This window comes from Pseudopipra pipra, chromosome 7 (genome assembly GCF_036250125.1).
Source record: "Pseudopipra pipra isolate bDixPip1 chromosome 7, bDixPip1.hap1, whole genome shotgun sequence".
Taxonomy (NCBI): domain Eukaryota; kingdom Metazoa; phylum Chordata; class Aves; order Passeriformes; family Pipridae; genus Pseudopipra; species Pseudopipra pipra.
This window is the reverse complement of record NC_087555.1, coordinates 25253433-25279035: the sequence shown is the minus strand read 5'-3', so window position 1 is coordinate 25279035 and position 25603 is coordinate 25253433. Positions and strand designations below refer to the sequence as shown.

General features: G+C 44.1%; 1 protein-coding gene across 21 annotated transcripts in view; it reads right to left on the bottom strand.

The window, feature by feature from the left end:
* The window catches only part of BIN1 (bridging integrator 1), a 93593-nt gene that overhangs the window by 48912 nt on the left and 19078 nt on the right, over positions 1–25603 (bottom strand). For all 21 annotated transcript variants that reach the window (XM_064661309.1, XM_064661312.1, XM_064661313.1 and 18 more), the window contains exons 2-4: positions 7621–7701; positions 1953–2007; positions 1438–1532 (exon numbers count right to left, since the gene is read on the bottom strand). In XM_064661309.1, coding sequence (XP_064517379.1) covers positions 1438–1532; positions 1953–2007; positions 7621–7701 — 231 coding nt within the window. The remainder of the gene's footprint in view (positions 1–1437; positions 1533–1952; positions 2008–7620; positions 7702–25603) is intronic.

Below are 25603 nucleotides of genomic sequence, written 5' to 3'. Positions count from 1 at the left end.
TTCTAGCAGTCTTCAGCCCTCACACCACCTGCATCCACAGCCCAACAGAGGTCACAGCCAAGACTTGTAGCCTGAACTGCGCACATTTTACCCTTGACCTGATCTCAGGCACAGTAATTTGCTATCAACACTTTGAATTAGGTGAAAATGACCCCTCTCTCCTGTTTTTTCACTTGAACAATGGGGTTTGGCGAAAACATTCAGGAAAAACTACCACTTTATGGTTTTTATTTGGCAGGAATAACACTTCTCTCTCACCTGTCTTTTCACAAGAGGAATATAAACAAGGCATTAAAGAGGGAGGTGGAGGGTTGGAAATATTCCTGCAGACTCAAAGAGTAACTACACTGAGTTCTCAGGACTCCTGCTCCCTTTGACCTCTCTGGCTCAAATTTTCTGAAGGGTCAGTCTTCCAGGAGGCACCACAGCAGCTCAGGAAGAAACAAGGCCAACAGAGAATGTGAAACCAAACCAGCTGAAATGCAACTCCATTATTTACTGCAAGAGTACTTCCTAATGCAAAGTTTCCATGCTAATGTAAGAATTGACCTGGAAATGTTCAGGTTTTGTTTGATTTATCTGCTTTGAAGTCATTATTTCCTGGGCAAGATGCAGATGTTATTTCAGGTGAGACCTTCTGCAGGGAAAAGAAGGTGAAGGAAAGAATCCTTCTCCTGCTCTCTTGTCTATTCCTTCACCACTGCTCTGATGCCACAGACAGCTGCAAATAAGCCCAATCCTGCAGCTTCATGGCAAATGGGTCCACAGAGCTGAACTGCCACAGCTGCTGCTCAGCAGAACAGCTGAGTAAAATAGCAGAGGGTGCCTGCCTCCAGCTGGACCCACCACATGCACATGCCAAGGGGGATCCAAGCTGTCAAATGTCAGGTTGTGCCCTAAGCTCCACAAAACACACCTGGGCAAGTTGGATGAGCATCACCTCACCAAGGGATGAGAAGAACAGCAGGTTGGGGTGACACATGGCTCAACCAAACAAGGAAGCAACTGAAATAAGGCAGCTGGTGGTACTGCCATGACTGAGTGGTTGTTGCAGCTACACAATGGCTACACCATGCTTTGGCCACAGATTTATCTTCTTCTTTCTCTTGCATAGAGCATAAGCAATACATCCAGTTAACCCTATTGACTCTTTTATCATCCTCTGTCCCTGTTTAGCCACTTTTAGCAGAACAAACAGCTTTTGGGCATAAGCATACCACTCTGTGTAGCATAAAAGCATCTGGGGACAGTGTCCTACACAGACAAAAATACAGGCCATATTCTTTCAGCCTTCCTTTCTTCCCAATGCTGAGTTTGTCTCCAGTTCTTCTGCAAAATCACATGCCTGAAGAAATATGGTGCACAGACATGGCTTTCAAAACTCATCTCTACTGACAGAGCAAGTTTGGACATCCCCATATCCTGTACAAGTCTTACCTCTGCTATTTTATTTGTGTCATCTCTTCCAGGCCAATCTGGCTCATAAACTTCCTGCAAACACTCTGTCAGCTTCTTGGAGGCCTCGTGCATAGCTAGGAAAGAAGAGGGAACTGTTCAGAAAAAGAAGAAAAGTATACATTCCTCACAGTTTAACCCTCACCCTAAGGAATGGAGACACAAGAGACTTACTAAATGTCTGACCCTTGATAACACAGACATAGAAGGTAACCAGAGGGAGAAAGGAATGAAGGATGCAGTTGCATCAAACCCTTTGTGCTCGTCCTCCCCCAGCAGAACATAATAAAGTCTATCTACTAAGACAGCACCAAGTTTGGCACAACCCCATTCCATCCTAGCTGGTCCTGAAGGATTCAGAAAAATCCATCACCAGACAAGGCTGACCTTTCCTACAACTCACACCTGAGGAACACCAGGAAGGGGGTGGCTGCAGAAACCTCACTGTGTAGGTAAGCACTAGAGGGGAAACAATCCTCTGCTTATGCAGACCTTACCTTTCACGGAGGCCAAGTAAGTTCGGAGGTCCTTCTGCAGCCTTGTGCCTTCGGACTGTGAACATAAGGGGAAGATCATCAGTTATTCTCTCATATAAAGACAGCATAAGAAAGAGGAGTCAAGGATTTCTAACTAAAGAAAACTGATCTTGCAGATGGGCTATACCCCAGTCCCATGACCACATGAAACACAAATGTTAACAGGAAGACCACACAGTCCTCTGACTTGGCAAGCCCACAACCAGAGACCTGCAGGCATGTTTGGCCAACAATACAACAATGTACTGAGTAACCTCATGTGGGCAAATCTGTGATTTACTCTTCCCAGCAGATCCAGCTTTAGTGTCTTGGTTTCATACAGAGAACTAGAAAGTGTTCTGAGGGCAACAACTAGTTTATGTGCCAAGGGCTAGTGGGCCCATGCAACAAATGGAACTGAAGGGAGTCTGTAGGATACAGAAGGCAGATGCAATTGATTTAATCTGTACTGGTTTTGAAGCAGTTTAGCTCACTACTTTTTCCTGCCACACTGAAAAACAAAACCCCTGTGTGCAAAGTGGTTACAAGGGACGTGTGACCAACCCAAACATCGTGTCTGAATTGTTCTGTGCAGCAGGACTTGCAAATACAGTTAATCATCTTTAGCTTTACTGTGGAAGTGGCCTGCCAGCAGCAGATCTCACTCACTAGAAAACAAAGAATTAAAACCAGAAGCTAGGCTGAATTTTACCAGTTTGAGCCTTCAGATGACACAGCTGAGTGTAGCACAAGAACTCAGATTAGAAAGGGTCACAGAGACTTTTACATCAAGTTGATTCAGGCACGCACACATACATGAAGTCCTTATACAACTGCTGTCCTGCACTAGGACAAGCATAGTCAGGCTCACCTCCCCTCTACCTTGCCATATGTCATCAACAGTGGGGCAAAGAAGTACTCCCAAACCCAGACAGTAACATTATAGACAGAAATTAAGACAAAAGCAAGGCTTGAGAAGTTGACTAATACCACCACAGAGCATGTCAGCAAGGGAAGGAGTAAACATTGAGGACACCTGTGCAGGCAACCTATGGACTATGCAAGAAGTACAGAAAAGAGTTTGAGAGACATAGATCTCTGTTATAAAAGGGTTTCTCTTAACCTGTGGGATCTCACTGGATCTTCACCATCCCCCCAAATTATCTGTAAAAACAAGAATGCAGAAAAGCGACCACCTCACCTCACAGCCTGCAGTCTTTTCCTCCTCTTTCCCAGTTCATGTCCCATTGGAAGGGCCCCCAGCATAATGAATTTTGACAGCTGAAGACAAGTCCAGAGATGGGAAGCTCACAGGACATCTCCAACAGCTGCCTAAGAGCTACTGTCTCCAAGAGCAGATGTTTCCCATCAGCCCTCCCCACCACTCAGGCACCTCTTGTCTCAACTGAGCTTATGCTGTTATCCTTTGTGCTCTCAGTGCAGCTGCACTTTCCAAGCAGAGGCTAAATCTGCCCAGCTGTTAAAGTGGCAGTGATAGCACAGCTTTGTGGGGAAATCCATCTGCTTCCAACAGCATGGCCCAATTTGTTTTCCATGCCTCGAAAGTTCTGGACGAGTTCATTGGATGGTTTACTGCCATCAACAAAGGAAATGAGGGATGAGAAAGAGCTGGCCAGTTTTACAAACTAAAGTCTCCTAGTCTGGAGAAGCAGTGGGAACCAACACAAACGGAGTACAAGAGGAGAGGAATTATGATCACATTTGCTGCAAAAGTCCTAGAAGTTCTTAAAACACAGAGCAAATAAATGTTGAGCTGTTTGCTGACTTAAGGTGAATGTGGAAACCTGGGCACATCAAGACTTTCCTAATAATGCAATCAGAAAGAGATGCCAGAGTAATCGAAGAGCACACACACAGAGGGACATCAAGGAGGCCAAGCTCAACAGCAGCAGTTTAATCAAGCTGTAACATGTGTTTGCTTGTTCCCAATGCAGGAAGCAGGAAAGTCTTGAGGAAAGCAGTGCCATCTGTCTAGAATTGGTTCATGCTGGAAATCATAGACTGGAACTGGCAAGATATGTCAGAACATAAGAAAAAGTGGCACAGAAGAAAATATGCAAAGTCCCTCCAATGGATACATTATCATCCTGTAGCTGTATCATTTTTTAGAATGACTAAATTTGAGCACGCAACTTGGAGGTTATCAGAAACTAATCAGCAGGGAAGATCCTCTGCAGAACTTGCCCACTACACACTCAGGCACTGCAATGTCTAGAGCTGTAACATTCAAAACTACAGCATCTGAAAACAGAAGCCACCTCTAAAATTGTGTCCATACTTGCCCAAGTCCTGCCACAAGTCATTTGCCACAGCAAATGACACAAGCCAAACTCCGAACTCTTTCAGTCTCAATACTCAGTGCCAAAGCCACGGGGACAGAAGTATCCTGTGGATACTGGAAAACCAGTATCACATTTAAATGTCAAATCAAGATTTTTAGATAGATCATCTGAAAAATCTACAAGTCAAGACCTGAAAACTGGAACATGCAATTGCAGCAATGCACAACTAGCCTTCTGTGTTCTCCAGGCATCCTCAACACCATTTGTCTTGCCACAGTGTACAGTCAGCCAGTGTGTGATGTTGCATTCTATAACTGTGGTGGTCTTTCTCAGTCACCTCTTGCTGATGTTTAAAGTCAGACTTACAGCTGATCTCTGTGGCTGTGGGGTTACATAAGCCTCTTAAAAGTACTAAGCCTACCAGTTGAGAGTGAACAGACTTTACAGCCCACGAGATCTGCAAGCAGAATGATTTCTGAAGAGAAACCCATATTCAGAGTTTTTCCCAGCGCCCCTGGGCACCTGTGGTTCCTGTCCAGTTCCCTCTTTGGCATTTCCATTGATTTATTTCTTGTCCACCAGTAAAGTAACTTCCTCTCTACAAAGGCTTATTTTTATTAATTTAAGCATTAATGCTTTCCCACAAAACTTCGGGGAAACTTTAAGACCACTGCTTTTTCTCCATGTATGCAGCACCTGCTTTCTTCAAGTAGCCTATAGTGAGCTGTCAAGTATTGCCACAATTCTGCATAAACTATAGAATCACTAAGGCTGGGAAAGGCCTCCAGTGACAGTTCATGAAGGGTATCAAAACACAGCTGCTCCATCATGCAGAAACACACCACAGTGCCAGGTGTAAGGGCTGCCACCAGCCTCGCACTTTCTGTGTCTCCAGTGAATATTTCAATGCAGGGCAAAAGAAGCCAAAGCCTGGCACGCCTCAGGCAGGGGCTGTGTAGCACCTTTACAATACGCCTTTTGCTCCCAGATCTGTGAGAATAATATCCAGGACAGATCCTTGTGCTGATGCCTGAACACAGGTGACACTGGGAAAGGGAAGGAGGGGGGAGCCTTCAGATGGACTTCTGGCATGGTTAATTGCCAAAGATAATCACCATGAGGGAGTAATATGAGAGGCTGTTCTGCTTCTTGTCAAGCCTTCAAGAGATGCAGGCAAGCCCTGCAGCTGCATGGTTATGTCCAGCTCATTTAGCACAAAGCCAATCCATCTGTCTGAGCTAAAAAGCTCCTACCATTCAGAAACCTCACAGTGGTACCCTTATATGAACCTGATGGACAGAGAGCAGGCAAGTGCAATGCTCTCCCTTACGTCCACTCAACTACTATTTAAGAGAACACAAGACGCCTTGGTTGAAAATGCATAAGTGATTTTTAGACCTGTGCTCCATTCATTGACAGACCACACAAGGAACATGTGTCAAAGCGGCTCAATACAGTCATTAGAGCCAGAGGAGCCTCTAATCAACCAGTGAACAAGGCCACTGCCTGGTCACACCCCAGCCAATTCCACAGGAGAGCAGAGATGTTCTGTCACCAGCGTGCAGCAAAAGATTGGCTTTCCTCCAGACTTACATTTCACACTGGAGCAGACTTTTTAATGAAAGGCCATAGAAATCTCATGGATAACTATACTACACAGACCTCTTATACAAATAAAAATAAAAACAGGTATGTATCTATGCACACTTAGCTGAATTTTTTTCCCTAGCTAAGCTATCTGCTTAGCATGATAACAACTCCTCAGCCCTGCATATCCTAACAATCCTAAAAGCTAACTCACATTTATGGATTGCCCCGTAAAAAAAGGTATAGTTTGCATTTATTTTAGTAATAAGGAAGCTGAGGGCCAAAGCAAAATGAACAGATCCCAAGCAGCAAATGAAGAGCATTGCCTTCAGCTTTTTTGATAAATTATTTGGGGAATTGAGTTCATGGTCTGCCCCTGCAAGATGGGAAAAGAAATTCAGATGTAAGGGGTACAAGAGAATGCTTCTTTAACAGGCTTCTTAGTGCACCACTGGAACTCATGGCTTTGGAAATTGAAAAACCATCCCAGACAGTCACATCTTAAAGTTTAGATTTGAGGGGTTTAGTACTTCTCCTTTAAAAAGGCTATTTCCTTATTGCTGATACTTAAAAATGATACAAGAAAAAGTCACATCTGGTAATCTCATGTTGTCAGAAAGAAGCCAAAATGTATTCCACTGTGTACAACAGAACATCATTGCTGGACATGCTATAGACATGTTGCGTGAACTTCTGGAGCAACAGCTACTATTGCTGCCAAGAGAATGAGCATTAGTCTCCAGGAATCTGCAGTCAGCTCTGGTTAGACATAAGTTAAGTCAGACTGAAGGATTTTCATTATATTCAGCTGTGGCAAATCTCAGCTGGTTTTGTGACACATAACCACATCTGTTGAGTCTTAACAGACACAATGCAGCTGCCACTAACAGCTCCAGAAAAAGGTACTAAATGTGTCAGGGCACAAAGAAGATAAAAGATTTTTTTCAGCACTACCTGAGCTATGGTGTGGCACACATTTCCTGCCATGAAACAGAAGCAATACTTCCCCTAACAGCAAGGACCAGGGTGCAAACCCCCGAGGTAACTGGTGTTTTCCTCTCCTCTGGGTGGCTGAAGGCTCTAGATAAAAAAAATTAATAAAAACGAAAACAAAACACACCCAGTTGAAGATAGAAACCTACTGCTGTTGAAGTAGGAGGGTGGGGGGAAATTGCTACACTGTTAAAATATTTCTGTGCACTAAAATATAGGGATGAGGCAGACACGTGGAAGATTAATGACTCAGGCCTGACACAGTGATTGTGCAAGTATGGGGAGGAAGTCAGATTTAGGTCTTAGCCATGAAAGGATGTTCCCTTTTCACCATTGGCTTTCTTTGCCTCTTCTGCTCTTCACTTAGGAAACTGAAACTGCCTTGTTCCATTTAATTTTTTATTTCTAATCTGTTTCCCATCCCATCCATCTTTCAGAGACACAGTGTTGCTCTTATATCTCTGCTTCCAACCAAGCAGGAAAAATTACATTACAGAGCAATTGCTAACTGAAGGAAGCGTTCTGGTTCAGCTATTTCTTTTCTAAACTTGAGTCTAGAACAAGTATTATTTTTCAGCTTACACTCTCACTGACTCCACTGGAAGTCACTGTGTAATTTCTCATAAGTGAACAGCTATGAGTTGTGGGTCACTTCAGTAGGCTTATGTCATCATTTAATTTAATGGGCTTGAATTGCATATTGCAGCAGATGACTGGAAGCTAATACTGAAACCCAGGGTGCAATTACATATCACCAATTATCTTACCAGCTGTTTGTTGAAGTTCTGCACACACTGTTCAAACTGCTCATCTTTTGTTTCATCTGCTTTACCAAGCTTCTGAAGGACCTGTAGGAAGAGAGAAGATATGGAACTTCAAACTCAGACACAGCAAAGCAGAGACAAAGAAACAATTGCAGGTTTTTGCTCCTGAGGCTGACAGAAGGAAAGTTAAAAAGTCCCCCTTATTGTTGCACTCAGAATTTCTGGAACATTTTTCCACATTGTCATAGTTTGAAAACAGATTTACAGATGAGTGAGGAAGAACTCAAACCGCTTATACTCTGCTGTATGTACTGAAGAGCGTGACTGAGGCTTGTGCTTCACTGGTCTAATGCTTTTTGCAGACAAGACAACTGCAATCCAGTTGTTTATCTCCTGATCCAGCAATAAACCAACCACATCCCTAAAATGCCTTGTCTTGTGCGGTTACACTTATCCTGATTTAACATTAGTCTCTGGTCCAGACAGGGAGGGGTTTTGCTCCCAGAACAACTGGAGTGCCCTCAAACACAGAAAACTGCATAGAGATCTCCTCAGAGAGAGAAGGTGGCTAGAGCAGTGGAAGTCCCAACTTCTTTCCACCTTTCTCACTAGGCACATGCTTGACAGGAGCTGGCTGCTGAGAGCAACTGGGACCTTACACCATGAATCTATGTGACACTCAGTTTAAGCGTCACATCAGAGTGTCAGCAGCCAGTATTGCTCCTTTCACCACCTCCCTGCTAAGCACAGCTCCCCACAGCCTGAAAAAAATCCTTATCGGACTCCTTCCCTTATCACCCTTCTCTCTTAATCCCCTCTCCAGGGGGTTAAGTGGATCGCTCCCAAGCTTTGAACAAAAAAGCACTTCATATTCTGAGCAGGCAGGTAGGTCCATCGCAAAAAGGCTCGGCAAACCCCAGCTGTGGAAGAGGGCAGCAGCTCTTTGTCATGCCCCAAGCAACTCCAGCTGCAAGGATACTGAATGTAAACTATAACTGGTTAAGATCAATTACATCACCTTTGTTAATCAAAAATAAAACATGACCATGCAAAAAAAACAACCAAACCAAACCAAACAAACAAAAAAAAAAAGGCACCTTGTCTCGCAGGGCCAGTAAAACCAGAGAAAAGCCCACCTAGTCCTCAGTCACAGGAGGTTTTGGGGGAAAGGGTACTGAGGGAGCACCTCAAAATAGCCCTGCTGGAAAGGGCATGACTGCCATAGAGACAGAAAGCACTGGAAAGCTGCAGTCTCTTTCTCTGCTGAGCACACCAGTAGCAGTCCTTTACTCACAGACCCCAGCCATCATGTTCAGCTTCTTTTGGGAAGAAGGGGATTAAGATCAAAAAAGCAAATGCCTGTCACTGACATCAGGTCTACAGGTAGGCCACTATTAAGTGCCCCCAGAAGAGCCACTCTGAGGAATTGCCAGGTAACATGACAGCAACTCAAACCAGCTTCCTCCATCTGCCTTTGCTACCTGTGGATCTTCGCAGAAAACATAAAGAGAATTTTTCCCCTGCAGGGCAGAGATCAGACTTTCATGATTGGTCCCCAAAGCAGAATTGAAAAGGACTATGCAACAGGATGTAGAATAGAATATTTTCTGTTTGAAGGGACCTACAACAATCATCTAGTCCAAGTGCCAATGACCCACTCTCATCTTTTTATACTGTTGAGGTGGAGGACATCTGTTACATCTACCTGGCTAATCTCAGTTCCCCTCTCCTCCATATAAGAACAAATATTCCCATTCCACAATAAATGACTTCAGTGCTAGACATGATAAATCATTGCAGTCATTCAGCACCCACCTCCTAAATCCCTGTATTTAGGATGGGATTAAATGTTTAGGAGAGAATCACTGTTTTTCATTCTCTCTCTGTTCAACAGCTTCTTGGCGCCTCCAAGAATTGCTGAGGTATTCTGGTGTCAGCAAAAGTAGGGGAAAGGACAGATAGAAGAAGATTGCCCTCTTTGTGACCAAGAGCTGAATTAAAAACCTCCAGAATTATAAGCACAACTTTCCATAGCTTAAGTGACAGCAACAAACACTGCAGCTACAAGCACCTAATGTGCTTGGTAAACCTGTCTATGCAGCAGGACATAGACACCATAAATATTCCTTTATTCCTCTCAAAGCCTTGGCACATAAGAGTTTGCTGGAGAGGAAAGAAGCGACGTTGATTGAACTGGCAGAGTCCTGTACATCAGACACTGGTGTCTCCTGTGTTCATCCAATCCAGCAAAGGGGAGCACGTCCCACAGCAACACTTCTGCTGAGGCTACACATTTCTCTCCCATGCCAGCAGGAGAGAAGGAGGCCGTCTTTCCCATCAGGTGGTATGAGGAACTTCTTCCAGAAAGAATGTTGCTTAAAAGCCCTGTGTTCAGCTCTACTCCCCCAGGCTACCAGATGTATGGAGCAGGGATTTCCCACCTGCTGGGTGACTTTCTAGATATCCAAAGAGCCAGCATACCAATAGCACCCACCACCAATAACAATACAGTAGGCAAGCTGTAAACTCCAAAGCAGAATGATGTGCCCAATGTGCAGATCAATAGAATTACTGGGCATATAAAGGAGGTTTTTATGGGGCAATGCATCTGCCTGGCTAATCAGGAGATGTGATGCTTTCAGGCCTGTAGAGGAGGAAAGGAGACCATTTAACTGGGAGGAATCTGGAGTATGCCACTAGGGTCAAAGGTTTAGAACAGTCTCAGAGCTTCCTGGTGTAAAACACAGAGCAGCACTCAAAGACTATTCATTGCAGCTTCCCACGTGTCCAATGAGTTAATCTGCAATTCCATTGCCCCCGGGGGGGACATGCACACTGAATCTGGGGTTATCTGACCAGCTGGGAAGATCTTGTTCCACTGTGCTGAGGTGCTCTGCACAATTCCTGCAAAACGATGGGCACTGGAAAGGGCTCTAACTCACAGCCTATCTCTAAGGAAAAAGCTCCTGCTACAAAGTGATGCTCAGCGAGGAGCAGCTTTGAATGAGGAGAGAGTAGGCAAGAAGAAACCCTGCATGATTCCACACTGACAAGGGGAGGGTAAAAGAGAGGATTCGGTGATGTCAGCAGAGGAACAAGTCAAGAAAAACAAAACCGGTTACAACAGAGAGGCTGTGAGAAGTGAATCCCTGGCTACACAAAAAACCAAACTGTTCTTGCTTCCTACACTATTCCCCATCTGGTAGATGAAGTCTTGTACCCTATACCTCCTGGCCCTATAGGCGAGTCCCAGCCATACAGCCCCCTGATCCCTTTACCTGCTATGACACAGCAGAGACACAACAGCCCTAGGCTGCAGCAGGGCAGGGGTTATCTTCTCATAATGCTCTCTCTCAAAACTAGATCTGCCCCACACAAACAGCCCAGAGGCCAAACCCTAAGTCATCTGAGCAGCATAAAATGATGGCGCCACAGTGCTGCATCCCCCCAAGCCTACTCCCAGCTCTCCCATCAGAGAGCTGTCCTGGCAAGTCAAACTAACAAATCCCTCTGGACTCACTGAACTAGCCAGGGATGGAGCAGATGGCCCTGGGTGTGCTGCTGATTGCAGACATGTCTGTGCTCACTGCTAATAACCCGTGAGCTCACAGGACAACTCCCCTCCCCAGGCTGGTACGTGCCGTCATAGGTCAGGCTATTCCGGGTGAGCCACGGCTGCTCCCTCCTCTCCCCTGCGACAGTTTTTAATCCTCCAGCTCACTGCAAAGCCAGATAAAGTTCGCATGGAAACTTCAGGCTCTTTGATAGCTATTAATGGAGCAGATTTACCAGGGTAGGAGACAGGAGTCCACTGCAGCTCCCAAATCTCAGGGCAGATCAGAGATGGTGTGATCTGTCAGCTGCTGTCTGGAGGCAAACCACACCGGGCGGCCAGCATGGATCTGGCATTTAAAAGATTAAGCAGCAACCATGGCTGGGCTCCTTGGTCTGCCCTTGACCTGAGAAGTCCTGGCCCTGAATAAGGATAGGGACCATTTCAAGATGGTGCAAGCCTCCCCAAGGAGGGAACACTTTGTATGAATCCCACAAAAAACCTTGTGGAATGGATTTCAGAGGGGGGCTCTAGCTGTATGTTTCAGTCTTGCTTCACTATGGTTTCCACTATGACAGGATGGGGCTGTCTCCCCAGCCAGTGTTTTTGACCTCAGGCATCAGACATCATTTCCAGTGTTGCTCAGAAATCAGGTCTCTTCTAACAATTATAGCTAGACCTGCAGATGCTCTGCATTTCTCATAAACTAAGACCAATAGGCACAGGCCAGCTACTGCAGCATCTCCAGAGCCAAATTCCACCATGGAGACTCAGTTTTCCCCACATTTGAATAAAATCAACAAGGATAGTCAGAGTTTGACTGAAGCTTTTTTCAAAAGCAGCTAAAGATCCTAGAAGGCAAGATGCTATTAAAAGATAAGGAAATTATCACTTTCCTCTCATATCACTGATGTCTTTGTAATCTGTTGTTGTGGGCAGAACTACTTTCAGTAAGCTTGGATTGCTATACTTTGAGAAGTAACAGAGAAGAAGAGAAAGGGAAATATGGAAATCCTCATACCAGAGACGTGGCATTTTTCTAGCAATGGTCAGAGAAGTAAAGGCATGACATAGCCTTTAAAAACAGCAGCTCTTCCCAGAAAAATGGAAAAGTTGCTTTGGAATTTGCAAAAAGTTTGCAACCAAGTTGCAGGTTCTCTTCAGAGGTAAGACCATTAGATTCATAGGATGCTTGAGCACTACCTAAATACCACAGCTTTGTAGGACTCAAAAGGAAGCATCTTATCTGGCTGTCTACAGGAGGAAACATTCCCGAAAGACAAACCCCCACAATGATTAGCATAGGGCCTCCAGTGCTTTGCTTTGAGCACTGGGCACGAGGACAATGGAGATCTGGAGATCAGCCCTGTGACCACCAAAGTGTCTGATATAGAGCAACAATCACCATTAAGGACAAACGCTTGCTGGCAGTGCATCATCAAGAAGCATCAGACTAAAATGCAGCTCTGCTTTGCTCAAAAAAGCAACTGTAACAGTTTCATATTTATGCTTTCTAATAAGGAAATATATACCAGCTGCTTAATAAATCCACAGTTCTCAGTCAGCACCTTTCCTCACTCCCTCCTGAAATATCAATGCCACAACACAAAAAAAGTCCTGAAAATCCAAATATTTTCAACAGGCTCCATGTAGACTCATTATGTGAACTAATAACCTAATAAACCTCTACTTTTCATGGCATATGGATCACCCAGAGCAAAGACCAGTTTAGAGAATGCAAGTGATGTGTAGGAAGACAAAAAAAAAAAAAAGTATTTATTTTGTGGATCCCAAACAAAGCTAAATCTGCCTCTGAAACATCTGAATTTAGGGTGGTCCAGCCCTCATGATAGGGGAGTCATTAAGCCCACAGCCAGAGAACTTCAGGACTGCAGGTCCACACCTTACTCCCTACTGTATCAGAGATAGACTGCAGTCACATCTTACTGATATGGGCCCAGTGCCCATAAATCACTCCATCTCCTGACCTCTCCACCCCTCATCAGCAACACCTCTGACTTTTGCTGTATCTGCCAACTCCTGTGGATAATCTCCAAGTGCCAATTGGGCACAGAGCCAGTAACTACTGTGACTAATTTTGAATTGCAATAAATTGGCAAGTGCCAATGGGTCAACTAGAAACAGAACAAATAAATCTTTGATCTCAGGCTGCTGCCTATTATTGCATGGAAGACATACTCGGAAGAGGAGGAGAAGAAAATAGTGCTCAAGTCAGATGGAAAGCACAAAGCCACGTAACTTAATAAGGTACAAACAAAGGAAGTTTCATAAGCTTTTTTAAGCCTCATTTCTTCTGTGCCCAGATGAAATGTGACTTGCCCAATGAAGTAGATTTGTGCTCATGGAGTAATCTCGTTTCTGCATTTAGATTTGTGGAGAAAAGCAAGAGCAGCAGTGAGAGTCTGCTCCCCCTCCGACCCTCCCAGGGAGGGGGCACGTCCTCCTGCCCTCCACGCTTGACTCTAGGCTGGTTTTGGGGACAGCCTGGCTTTCCTCATGCAAGCTTAACACAATTAAGTCTTTCTTTGAAACAATTGGACAAAGGAAGATGGGGGTGGAGAGGAAGTAACTCCAAACATATTAACGCTTCATTTTAAATTGAGGAAATTATTCCCGTGGCTGAGCAAGCACCAAGACCCTCAGATCACTGAAAGATGGGAAAGGGCAATGTCATACTTGATGCAGACAGAGTAGTTCTTGTTTGCTTCTTACTTGCTAACAAGGTTCAATAGATCCCACAGAGACAGGACATTGCCTCCGTTACTTAACTAAGAGTTGGGAAATGAGGATTCAATACAGCATTTTGTTAGACTTCCTGAATGACCTGGAAAAGTCGTGTCCAATGTCACATCCATCCAGCTGTAAAGAGGAGTGTTTGTTCAGCATGTCACAGAGTCACCAAATTTATCTCTGGCATCTCCAGCTGTCAAATGGGAGGGAGAGGAAAAAAGAGACGAGATGAGATGACCATCTTGAGTACTCAGCTCAAGACACACTGAGTTTGATTTTCCCAGGTTTCTCAACTAAAGTGAGTTTGCATGCTTAGCCATATCATAAAACCCAGCTTCACTAGGGAAGAACCCCCCAAATAACTAAAAATATAATTTTCTGTTCATATCCCCCAAAAATATGCTAACAGTGAAGAATTTAAATAATTAGGAGAGATTGCATGAAGATCCTTTGCTAATGAAAGACTAAGACATGAACCACAAGTGTAATTTAAGCCAGACTGATCCCACTCCACACAGGGGACGGAACTTGTAAGGTCCTTCCAAAGCTATTCTTCCCAAAATCCGAAGATGACAGCTATGGAAGATAGCTTTGTCCCTGAACAAATACTCTCCACAAAAAGACTTCATTCCTTCCTTCATACTACAGTTAGAAGTGTAACACACATTGAAGTGTGACCAGACGATAACAGTATTTTTTATTACCTCTCCTAGGAAAAGTCCAAAATATGCTTGTAAGGACTTGTAAAACTGGCAGTGTAGAAGCCTTCTTTTACACAAGACCCTACAAAAATATCCTCCCAGTGGTCAATAATGAAAACACATTTCTGAAAAAATCAGCAGGTTTTTTTTTTTTTAAGTCATACGACCAGTCCCAAGATCTTATTCAGTCTAAGAACAGGTTGCCAGTTACAAGCCCCCTCCTTCCAACAACAACTACTGTGAACACATCCCCATGAAGCAGGTTTGCTCTATCAGCTACCAGCAAGATGGACCTTGGAGATCTTTAGAGGGAAGATACCATGAAAAAACTAAGCCAGCACCACATGGTTGGCCTGGCAGCAAATGTTTTCATCTCTGCAAAGGTCAAATCCAGAATGCTTGCTGTCTTCTCCCAAAAGCACAAATCAAGGTGAAAGGCACAAGGACACCAAACACAGCTATATCAGGTACAGTACAAACAACACATTGCTTGATTGCACCATTGTGGAGAACAGGGCCCTTCCACACTTCACTGTCCTGCCTATATCAGGCATGGATTTACCAGCAGTGTGAAAGTGGATGCTATCCCCACGTTACCAGTCACGTACTGTGTTCCCACAGTAGGCAACGACACGAGAAGTTCAGCTGCCCCCTCTTCCCAGAGGATCACAACTATGTCCTCGACACAGTGCTGTGCAGACTTCTCAAGTGACTTTTTCTTATGTGGAAGAAGATGCAAAGGGCAGCTGAGAGAGCCCAGCTCAGCTGACATTACTACAGGGCTGCAAAGGGTGCTGTACTGAAGTACACTAGCCTGTCTCACAGTGCACCAGACAACATAGGGATTGCTGAGCATACAGGGATTGTAGGGATTGCTGAGTGTCTGTATCTGTGAGTTTGGCATATGAAGCCAGAGTGGGAGAGACACCTCAGGGTGCTTTGGGGTTTTTTTCCTGTTTGTTTTAAAGAGAGAATGCTCCTTCATCTGTTAAAGCAGCAGCATTGTTTGCTAAATCCTTAAAGAGGGTACACTGCAAAGCATGAAGTGCTCTTAGTTAGCAACTCAGTCACTTCTGTCCTTCACACGGTTTCCAGTTCTCAGATATCCAGATCTGATTCAACCTCAGCAGCTTTTATTTTTGACAGCAGTCTCAGAGCTCAGTTACCAGCCTTGGACAAGATGGCTCTATGCTCAGCTCCACACTGGAAGGGTGTCGACAGATGCTGAATATATTACGAACAAGTGGACATGAGCTGCCACTCCCATAGCAGAAGAAAAAGGTACTCTGAGGAAACTTTATCACTATAAATCGATTGGAGAGGGTCTGTTAAAAGACCTTCCAACTGTTTTTATGCCTGCTGTGCACCATACATTCATCACCATTAAAAAAGGTCCGTAAAACAATACAAAAATTATAATTTAAAACTGCTGCAAAGTATTTCATGGAGAGCATTAGGCAGGTAGAAATGGCTCAAAACATCTCTTTAATCTGATGAAGTGTGGAAAGAAAAAGTGTTTCCAGTTCTATTTTCCTCCAAGAAAGGCAGTGCCAATCTACCACTCATACCTTTATAGATGTCATATGGAATGTCTAGGGATTTTGGTACTATGCCATATGTAGCTACTGAAATAATAAGATTCATCAATCAGTAGAACTCTGCACCTTCCATTCACAGGACTGCTGATGGACAGACTCCTCTCTCTCACCCACATCTGGTACACTATGCCTCAGAAAATCCCAAATCCAGGCAACCAGGATTTCTGATTACAGCACCAGTACAGCTGCAAGCCTGGTCTGCTTTGCATCATTGCTCACTGTATATGACCTCAGGCAAAAGGCCTCTCTTCTTCCAGATTTGATTAGAGTGGGATCCCGACCCTGGGGTTTTACCCTTTGGAACTGCTGCAGTACTAATGCATTATCACACTAAAAAGAATGAGTCTGGACCATGTGTTCAGCTTAGGAAAGGACAGAAGGGTTGCAAAGCATACTTAACCGAAAATCTCAAAGTCTTCTACAGACAAAAGATGCAGCTCACTCGACAAATACCAGGTGACAGTGGGTAACACTGCTAGCACTGCTTACATAAGTGTAGTTTTGTAAACTTGAAGAGCAGGGAGTGAGGGAAGTGGAAACAGAGAGGAAAAGGGATGGTAAAAAAACCCTTTCCTGCAAATTTTTTCCCATCCATCATAGGTAGCCAATCATATCTGACAGGGAACTCAGAAGCAAGGTAAGGTAGATACAAAGACATGTGGACTGCTGACACAATGGAGCAGTTCTGAAGGGGTTGATGGAATCAAGTCCCTCTACTCTAACTGCACATTTGGACCTTCATTTTAGATTAAAAAGGAGCCAAACACAGGAGCTTTCCTGCCCTATGAAGGACAGCTGAAATCACTTTTCTAAATGCTGGTGTTGTTCTCAGTTCACCTGGTTTACTCAGGTGGCCTCTCTGGACACTACTTGACACCAGACCTTTCTGCCTAAAGTACCTCTGTCTGCACTGTCTGCAGTCAGAGGCAAACTCTCCAGAAACATGTGGCCAGTAAGTTGTTCACGATGTTTGCCAACGGCTGAGTTCCAGCTTTCACTGTACATTTTTCACCATAATGCCAGGGGAACATTGGTGCAAGTCCTTCATGCCTCTAGTGGAGGATACAGAGCATCCAGCCCTCAGGGCCAAGTCAAAGAAGAAACTATTTTTATTTGGGTTATATGACCTGCTGCCAGACCAGGCCTGGGAGAAGACAGCATCAGGAGAAAGCTATGTTCCTGAAAGAATGAAGGCTTACCAAAGGTCTGTAATGGGAGACAAAACCATTCTCCTTTGGGTCATTCATCTGAAATAGCCTTCTATGCGATATTGGTCAAAAGGTGCTCTCACTCAAGCACCTTTTAACAGTGTAAAGTTATGCACAAGCTTAGGACACCTCTGGCTCAGCTATCACTGGACAAGGATCTGCTCCTCTCTGACTCTTACTATGCTTCAGCACCACTTGCTTGAGGATCACATGGAACAGGCTTCCCTGATAGTTCTCATCCCCCAGGCAAGGCGGAGAAGCGCATTGCTGGCTCTGCTCTCTTGGTCTATTCTACTGTGGGAGGGGGAAGGATTTTTCCCTTGCAAGGGATTCATTAACAGGAGAAGCTTCTGAAAGAGTAACAGGGATGCACAGCAAGAAATGAAATCAACAGTCAGCTAAGACCACATGTTATTCCCAGATGGCTCATAGACATACACCCACAAAACATGTCATTAGCTGTGCACAGGTGGGACTAAGGCTACCAGCCAACACTAAGTTCAGCTTGCCCAAAAAAACCAAAAATACAAAGTCAAACTGACAGCCCCATAGTTATTAAAAACTACCACACCTTTCATGAGAGCAAATCCAAAGTGCCAAAGTAGGTAATAACCCTTCAGCACTCTGGTATCTCAAACAAGGCTCTAGAGCAACTAGTCCATGAAAATCCATGAAGGTTTAACGCCTTCCTCTTTCACGTTCAGCCATGGTTTAAAATTTCTGTTCCATTTTTATTTGCAGAAGGCCTCTCCTGTTTTTTTATCTTATTAAGCACACACATGCAGACAAACACCAAATCACCATCTAAACTTAGACTGGAGAAGTTAGCTCTGCTGTAAATGTCACCAGGTTTAAGCCATGGCTGGGAGGAGAACAAGTTTGTGTTACTGTCAATCAAAAGTCAGGCTGAGACATATTGCTGTATCAAACACCATTGCCAGCTGTCTCCCCTAAAGCAAACACAGAGTCTATTCCCAGAATCTGCAAGCCCTTGCTGTGGCCATTAATAACCACGGGAACTGTCAGCAACCTGCAGGCCCAGTTCCACATGCCACCACTTGATATTACAGCCTTGCTTGGAAAGGCTTGAAATTGCAAGTGGATCTGCATCATTCATAGAAAACAAGAACATTTTATATATGAATCAATGCACCTGCCTCTGGTTTGCAGAACAGCACACACAAATGGACTGAGCTGAGCACAGGCTCAGCTCACCTGCATCATCCCTCAGGTGATGTACAGGCAGCCTTGTACCTGCAGTCTCATCCCTCAAAAGGACTCACTGAGAACGTAAGATTATTTGGGAAACAGGTGGATACTCAGTGATCTGGGAGTAAATCCCATTGCTTTTGCTTGAATAATTCCAGCTTTGTGGCAGTGCTTGTGGACAAAACCCCGCCCACTCACTTCGCTTTGCACCTCAGATATGAAAGGGTGTAAAGAAGGGGATGTTGTGTTATACACTACAGGCCCTAAATTTCCAATATGCACCTTTTAAAGCGGAGCAGAGACAGTCCCTATAGAAAAAGCAGAATAACCAGAAAGAAGACATGATTTGTGGCTTTCTTCATGGAGCAAAGCTGGGCAGTACCTAAAGGAGGGGAGTTATATCACACACCCTGGTCCCTAGGCATGTATGTCACTGGAATTACAGTCACCAGCACCTGAGCACCCCTTGCCCACCACATTACTTGTCATCTTCCTGTTTATCCAGTATCCACTAGAAAGCATCTGCATGTCTACAGATATCGTCATCATTTCTTCAATCCTTTTCTGTCATCATTAAAAGGATACTAATATCAGTCAGAATCATAAGGGTTGCGAAGACATCCACGTGCTCAAGTGATACCACCCTGCTACTCTGTCCCAGCTTCCCTCTTGCTCTGTGATCTTCTGTTCACCATCCTCACACTCCTTTATTATACAACTGGTGCACAGAAGCAGTGCCACCGTTCTAAGTGGTCTCAGCTCCTGCAGGAAGAGTCAAGCATACAGTTCTCACCTTTCCTGCACAGCTGACTTTGCCCTAGGCATACTTTCAAAAGGGCCTCAAGGGGCCTCTTGGAAATTCAGGGATCAGAGTCTGGGCGTGTCTGCTCCCTCCTACAAAAGTTGTGTAAATCAAAGTCCTTTTTAAACCTCTTGAGCTGTTACAATGCAGAACCATAAACTTATTGCACTCAGATAATAAGCAAGAGGGGAGAAGTGTAAAGTTACAAGAAGGATAAGTTACCTTGCCAGAAATTATTAACTCCAGTCGTATTTTCATTATCAGCCTCAGATCCCCACTTTTAAAATACAATGCCCCTTCCCATCTCATCTCAGTACAGATAAGCTAAAGCCACCTGGTATTTACATAGGTTAATGTTTCTCATTTAAAAAAAAATGGGATTAGCTTTACTTCAACATAAAGAAAACTCCAGAACAATTTCAAGATACCATATAAACTGATATTTGTAGGGTGTCTCTGATATTATTCCTTTGGCTGTGTCAATTGTGTTGTTTACAGGAAGCTTAAAATGGAGACAAAAGAAAGGTATTCTATTCTGAATCCTAGTTCACTCCTACATGTGGGCAAACTCTGTTGCGCCCTTTGGTCTTGTGGCATAAAGGCCAGCCACGATCCCAGGAGCAGTTAAGAGAAAGGGGAATATCTGGGTTGTTACACAAAGTTTATTTAGCATAGTTTATATATTATGAAGATTCACCTATTTATTAATGCTGTGAACACTAAGTCTTCATGCTGGAGCAATCATTAGCAGCTTGCAATCTGTAAGTACACAAGTGAAAGCAGCCCAGGAATCAGAAAGGAACTTGCACTCCAGAAGAAAATTTCAGATAACCTGTAGCTTGAGCTGTGATGTTCATTGTCACCTTGGTCAGGAAGTTCAGGACTATCTCTGGGTTCACCACAGACCTAAGGAGAAAGCATCGCTTCCTCTCCCACCAAAAAGTTCGACAAAATCCTTCTCATGGATTCTCTGTGGATGTTTTCAGCTTTTTGAAAAAAAACCCAAAAACAAACAAACAAAAAAAACCCCAAGCAAAACAACAACAACACACTCTTTCAATATTTTGTTTTATTAAAGTTGAGAGTTTCTACAGAAAACACTTCTCAGTGAAGACCTTATTTTGTCAGTTTTCAGCCACATCATTTGTCACGATAATGAAAATGTCTTCATATCAACCCAGATACAGAAGATTAAAGACCACCTGACTCGTTCTGTGAGTCATTTGGTGCTGATCTTGTTATAGTAACATTAAAATCATAATGTCTGTCTGGAGCCTGAAGGCCTTGCTGACCTTCTGTGGCTAAAAACCACTTATTCTATAGCTAGCAGCAGTCACAAAAGGAAGGCCAGAACTGCATCTAGTTACTTTTATCTCCTCTTTTCCAAGAGTTTATTTGCAAAGGGTTACCAGAAGGCAGCAAGTCCAGTTACAACTCTCGGTCTCTGGATCACAGCAAGACTCTTTAACCACATCACTGCTGTTCAGCAGATCTCATGTGTATTCACTGTTGTCCACCCTTGGTTATGTCACCACCATCTGCATAGCTTTGTGAAATCCCCTCTATCACTTAACATGCTCTGCACAAACTCCATCAGGACATCTTTATAGTATTTCACAAACTTTTTCTAGATTCCCTTTGCAGTACCAAGAGTTGACATGCAATAGACACCTTGCACTACACTGGATGACTAGGAAGGATTCAAGTACATAATCTACTTAAGAAGTTGGACCAAAGAACCTCCTAATACATCTCTAGTCCTGGATTTGCTCTGAAGCAATATGGACACTGATGCCCCAGCCTTGCAGCAAGTTAGCCCTAAAAGGAATGCGGCCAGATTCCTTTTCTGTCCACAGCTGGCTATGCATGCTGCTGCAAGATATGATGGCACTGCAGGGAAAACACGAAGACCTGGCTGTGTACATGGGGACAAGACCAAACCTAGCTTAATATACTTTCTATCTCATACTTGATGCATTAGAACCATGTCCACTAACCAGTAAGGCTGGCCCTCCAAGGCAGATTTGCCAGTGTAGGAACACTTAAATGCCAGCACTCCATCCAACTCACTCTGCTGCACAAAATTTAACATGAAAGCCAAATAACAAGAAAGGACCAGATAAGCTTTTGTGCTTCTATCCCACAGGATGCATTTAAATGCCTTGTTACAACTAACAGGGCAAGTTATGTATTCTAAAACCTCCCTCATTTAAACGTTAACTGTCTCCAGACAGTCATGTACAACTTTGTGTGCAATGATCAGTCTCCCAAACAGCTTTTTGAAAAGCTTCTGTCTCTGGAACAGGGTATACCATGTTTGAATCTTTACTATAAGGTTAACATTTAAAGCATTTTTATTCCAGATAATTATGTGCAAGTCATTTTGCCATTCTTTATCCCAAACATGAAATACAGCAGAGGTCTTTTCCACTTGCCCAGCACCTTGCAGTGGATTTGCTCCACTGGTAACTTGAAACTGACGTTTGTTCTGACACAGTCCCCCTTATCCTGGTAGTTCCCCATCCTGCTTCTCTTCCTGGTGCTGATTAAGTCAGGGAAGAAGCAGAACCAGCAAAAGAAGGAAAGTAAGATTTCAATGACTAGACTGATTGAAGGGTTTGTTCATCTATTCAGAAAACTAAATTCCCAGAGAATGAACCCTGCAGAGCAGAGTCCAGATCTATGCTTAAGGGGAACAGGAAGGGCACTAATTGAATACATGAAATAAGGCAGAAACCACAACAGATGATCTGGCACTGTAGGAAGCATCAGAAAGCAGCCACAGTTGACACATGGGAGTTGCTGTAGAAGTTACTCCTTCTCTGATTACCCCTGAAAGCAACTGTCAGTCAGGAGGTAAGACGAACAGAGACAGCCAGGAACACACAGGCATCAGCCAAGCAACCTCACCATGTGGCAGTTTGGCAATAACCAAAAAGCATCCTTCTGAGCAGAGACAAGGGAGGCATTTGGTGCAAAGCCATCTCACCACTTAGGCAACCAGATCTGAGCAGGTAATTTTGTTTTGCCCATGTTTGGATGGGCACAATGTTAAGCTCTCACCAACATATTCTGCTTCTAGTAGTTCAGCATGGCATCGGTGGGGGTCATCAGGTTTTATTAGAATAAGTACCTCCAAGAATACAAAGGACATGTGAAAGGTACACTGCCAGCATTCATCTAACTTCTTCAGAATGGAGAGAAAAATCCCACTGAGTTTTTAGACCACTGCCACAAACAAATCTGCTACATCAGTGCAGGACTGGGCCAAGAGGATTCCAGATGCAGATCATCATGTTAGGAACAAAATAAAGGTCTGAGCTCACTCCACAACAGTCACGCTAAATTTTGGTTCAACTTTTTTCCATTTGCAGACTCCAAAAAGTACTTTTTTCCATGAGGATACAGACCCTCCATAATTAACCTGTACATAGAAATGTGTCACACAAAAAAAAAAAAAAAAAAAAAATCAAGCTCACTTGAGTGACACACAGCACCATGAGCTTTATGCCTGGACAAAAGAGGCCATACCAAATGGCAGAGTTTGAGAAGGAGGCCAAGAGCAAAGCTGTTCTCCTATTCATCATTCTTAGGGCTGACATGTGCCACTTTCACATCCTGTTCCATGCCTGCCTTTACCCTGGTCCCTGAGGCACCTTTGTCCAGGGATCAGGCTATTCTCCAGTGATATTGCTGCCAAGAGCTTCAGCCATGTCCAGCTCTACATTCAAAAACCTCCTGCCAGCAAGAGGACAAGCAAACCTGACACTTCCAGTGTTCTCTCATTCCTTTTTAACTGAAATTTTAGGGAAAAATTTAGGGGAAAGAAGGGGAGAAGTATCTTGGGGGGAAAAATGGCAGTGGAATCAGCAGTGGAAAGAAAGGCTGCCTGAGGATCCCTTCACAATGAGTAACCAGACACCATATGTGCCACAGAAGCCATCAAGTGCTGCTGCAGCCTGGTAACGTTTGAAGCCTGTAACATTAACTAAAGCAAAGTAAGCTACTGCTTCCAGAGTGGGAAGAGGAGCAGGTGAAGGCAGGAGAACTTGTATCTACAAGCCAACCTACGTGAACTGGAAGAAAAGTTTTGTGCGCAGAGAGTGATCTGAAGATCCATGCTTGGAGTAGGGGGGCAAAGAGACAGAATCAGTGCCATACACTCAGCCTTCAGCTTTTGCATTAAAACTACCTTTCAAAAGGGGAAAATTGAAAACTCTGCTCAGTGAAGCAAGCTGAGGACAATCCAAGCACATGTGGAAGGACTATAGGGGCCTGCCTGTGCATTACTGTTTGCTTAGAATCACAAACTGTAAACAGCACAGGGAATTAAACACACAGCAAGGCCAGAAGATACAGGGTTGAAATTACAGATCTGGTAATAAACATAAAAGAATGTCGCGTGATTGTCAGCATGTGGTCTGCAGACTTCAAGGCCAATGAAGAACAATCACGGAAAGCAAGCTGTATATTTGGCATTTACAGAGAAGGCCAAACCCCCTGGAAAAGAAAATTAAGGCCGCATGACTCAAGAAAAGGCTTGAAGCCCTGCTCTAGTTCATCTAGAACATGGATAAGACTTTTTTTCCTGAGGTACATTCCTCATCATGGTTCTAAGGGAACCTCCTTCAATCCCACTGACACATTCATGTACCACTCAGCTAAGGGGTTGGAAAAACCCCCTTTACCTTAGACACAACTCACAGTCTGCCAGGTCTAGACCCTCTAACAGGAGCCAGTATCCAGTGTGTCTGACAAAAAAGCACTTCATTAGACTAACACAACACAGTCTACTCCAGTTATGAATAAAGACTTAAACCTGAAGTGAGTGGAGTACAAAACAAGAGAACCATAGTGATGAGAGTTCTTTCCAAATACATTATAAAGGTTTCTCTGTTTTCTGCAATTCCCAGATAGAAGTAAGGGGAATTTAGTAACATCCCTTTCTTGATCTTTAACACAGAGCCATGCCAGGCCTGCCAGTACAGCTGCCCAAACATGGCACATCCCATGTTATACATCCAGTACCTCCTAATCCAGCCATGAACCTCCTTCCTCAGTACTGCAGGCGTCACACACCACGTGCTAACCCACACAGATGTCTTTCTAGTACAGTCACATCAGCCTCCTGGGCAGCTCCCACGTACTAATTTTGGTTCGGCATGATTTTAATAAAAAAATGAATCATGACAGCAACTAGCAAGTGTTCCATGGCTGCTGCTACCCACACTGGTAGCATGTGGCATGTGCACACTCCTCTGTGCCTTCATTTCCATGAGGCAAGTGCCAACACCCAAATACTTCTACTATCACCTGCAAGAAGGAGGTAGGCATTGAGGCTGCTGTCATTAGTTGTTGCAGCAGCTGCTCCACTCCCCACCACACTGGATCATGCTGCAGATACCTGCTGGGCAGGGGATACAGTGTTTCAAATATTAAACATGAGTTTTTGAGTTCTCATTGGCAAGAGAGGTGCTCAAAGGCCTCTCTTCCCCACCAGCCATGGGGACAGAGTAAAATCTCCCTGTTGGATCCTATCCTGCCACAGGTTTCACTTCTCTCTCTTTAAAACAGCTCTGTCACCACAGCCAAGCCTGGACAGGAACTGGAGTGCTCCCACGGACAGAAACAAAAAACCTGAGAAAGGAGAACTTCTTGTACCAGGTGGGTGTTCCCCAGCTCATGCCCCCAGTCTCAACCTGCTCCTTCAACACCTCTCCCCAGCAACACTTTAGTTTCAGTGATGTGCAGCCTGCAGAGCTTCAAAAGTATTAAATGTTAGAATTGCCTGAACAAAGACAGGTTTTAAGGAAACAAAACAAAACAAAAACCCAAAACAAACAAACATGCAACTGAGATTAGTTGCATAAAGTATCTTTAAGAGTGAAGACAGAAAAGAACAGGGAACAAAGTCTGTTTGTCCCTGTCTATTCACTGTTTGTTATCTGCACCTGGCCATAAAGGGTCACATTCACCCTATATTTAGCTTCCTCTTGTGCAAACCTCAACCACCATTTCACTCACACCTTTTCCCTTCTCCCTCTCCCAGAATATGACAATAGGAAACACCCTCTAGCCAGTGTGGTGACCCCAAGCCAACACCCGTGCATCCCAGGAGGCAGTGAAATCCCTGCGTGATGCACCAGGAAGAGGCAAGTGCTTCG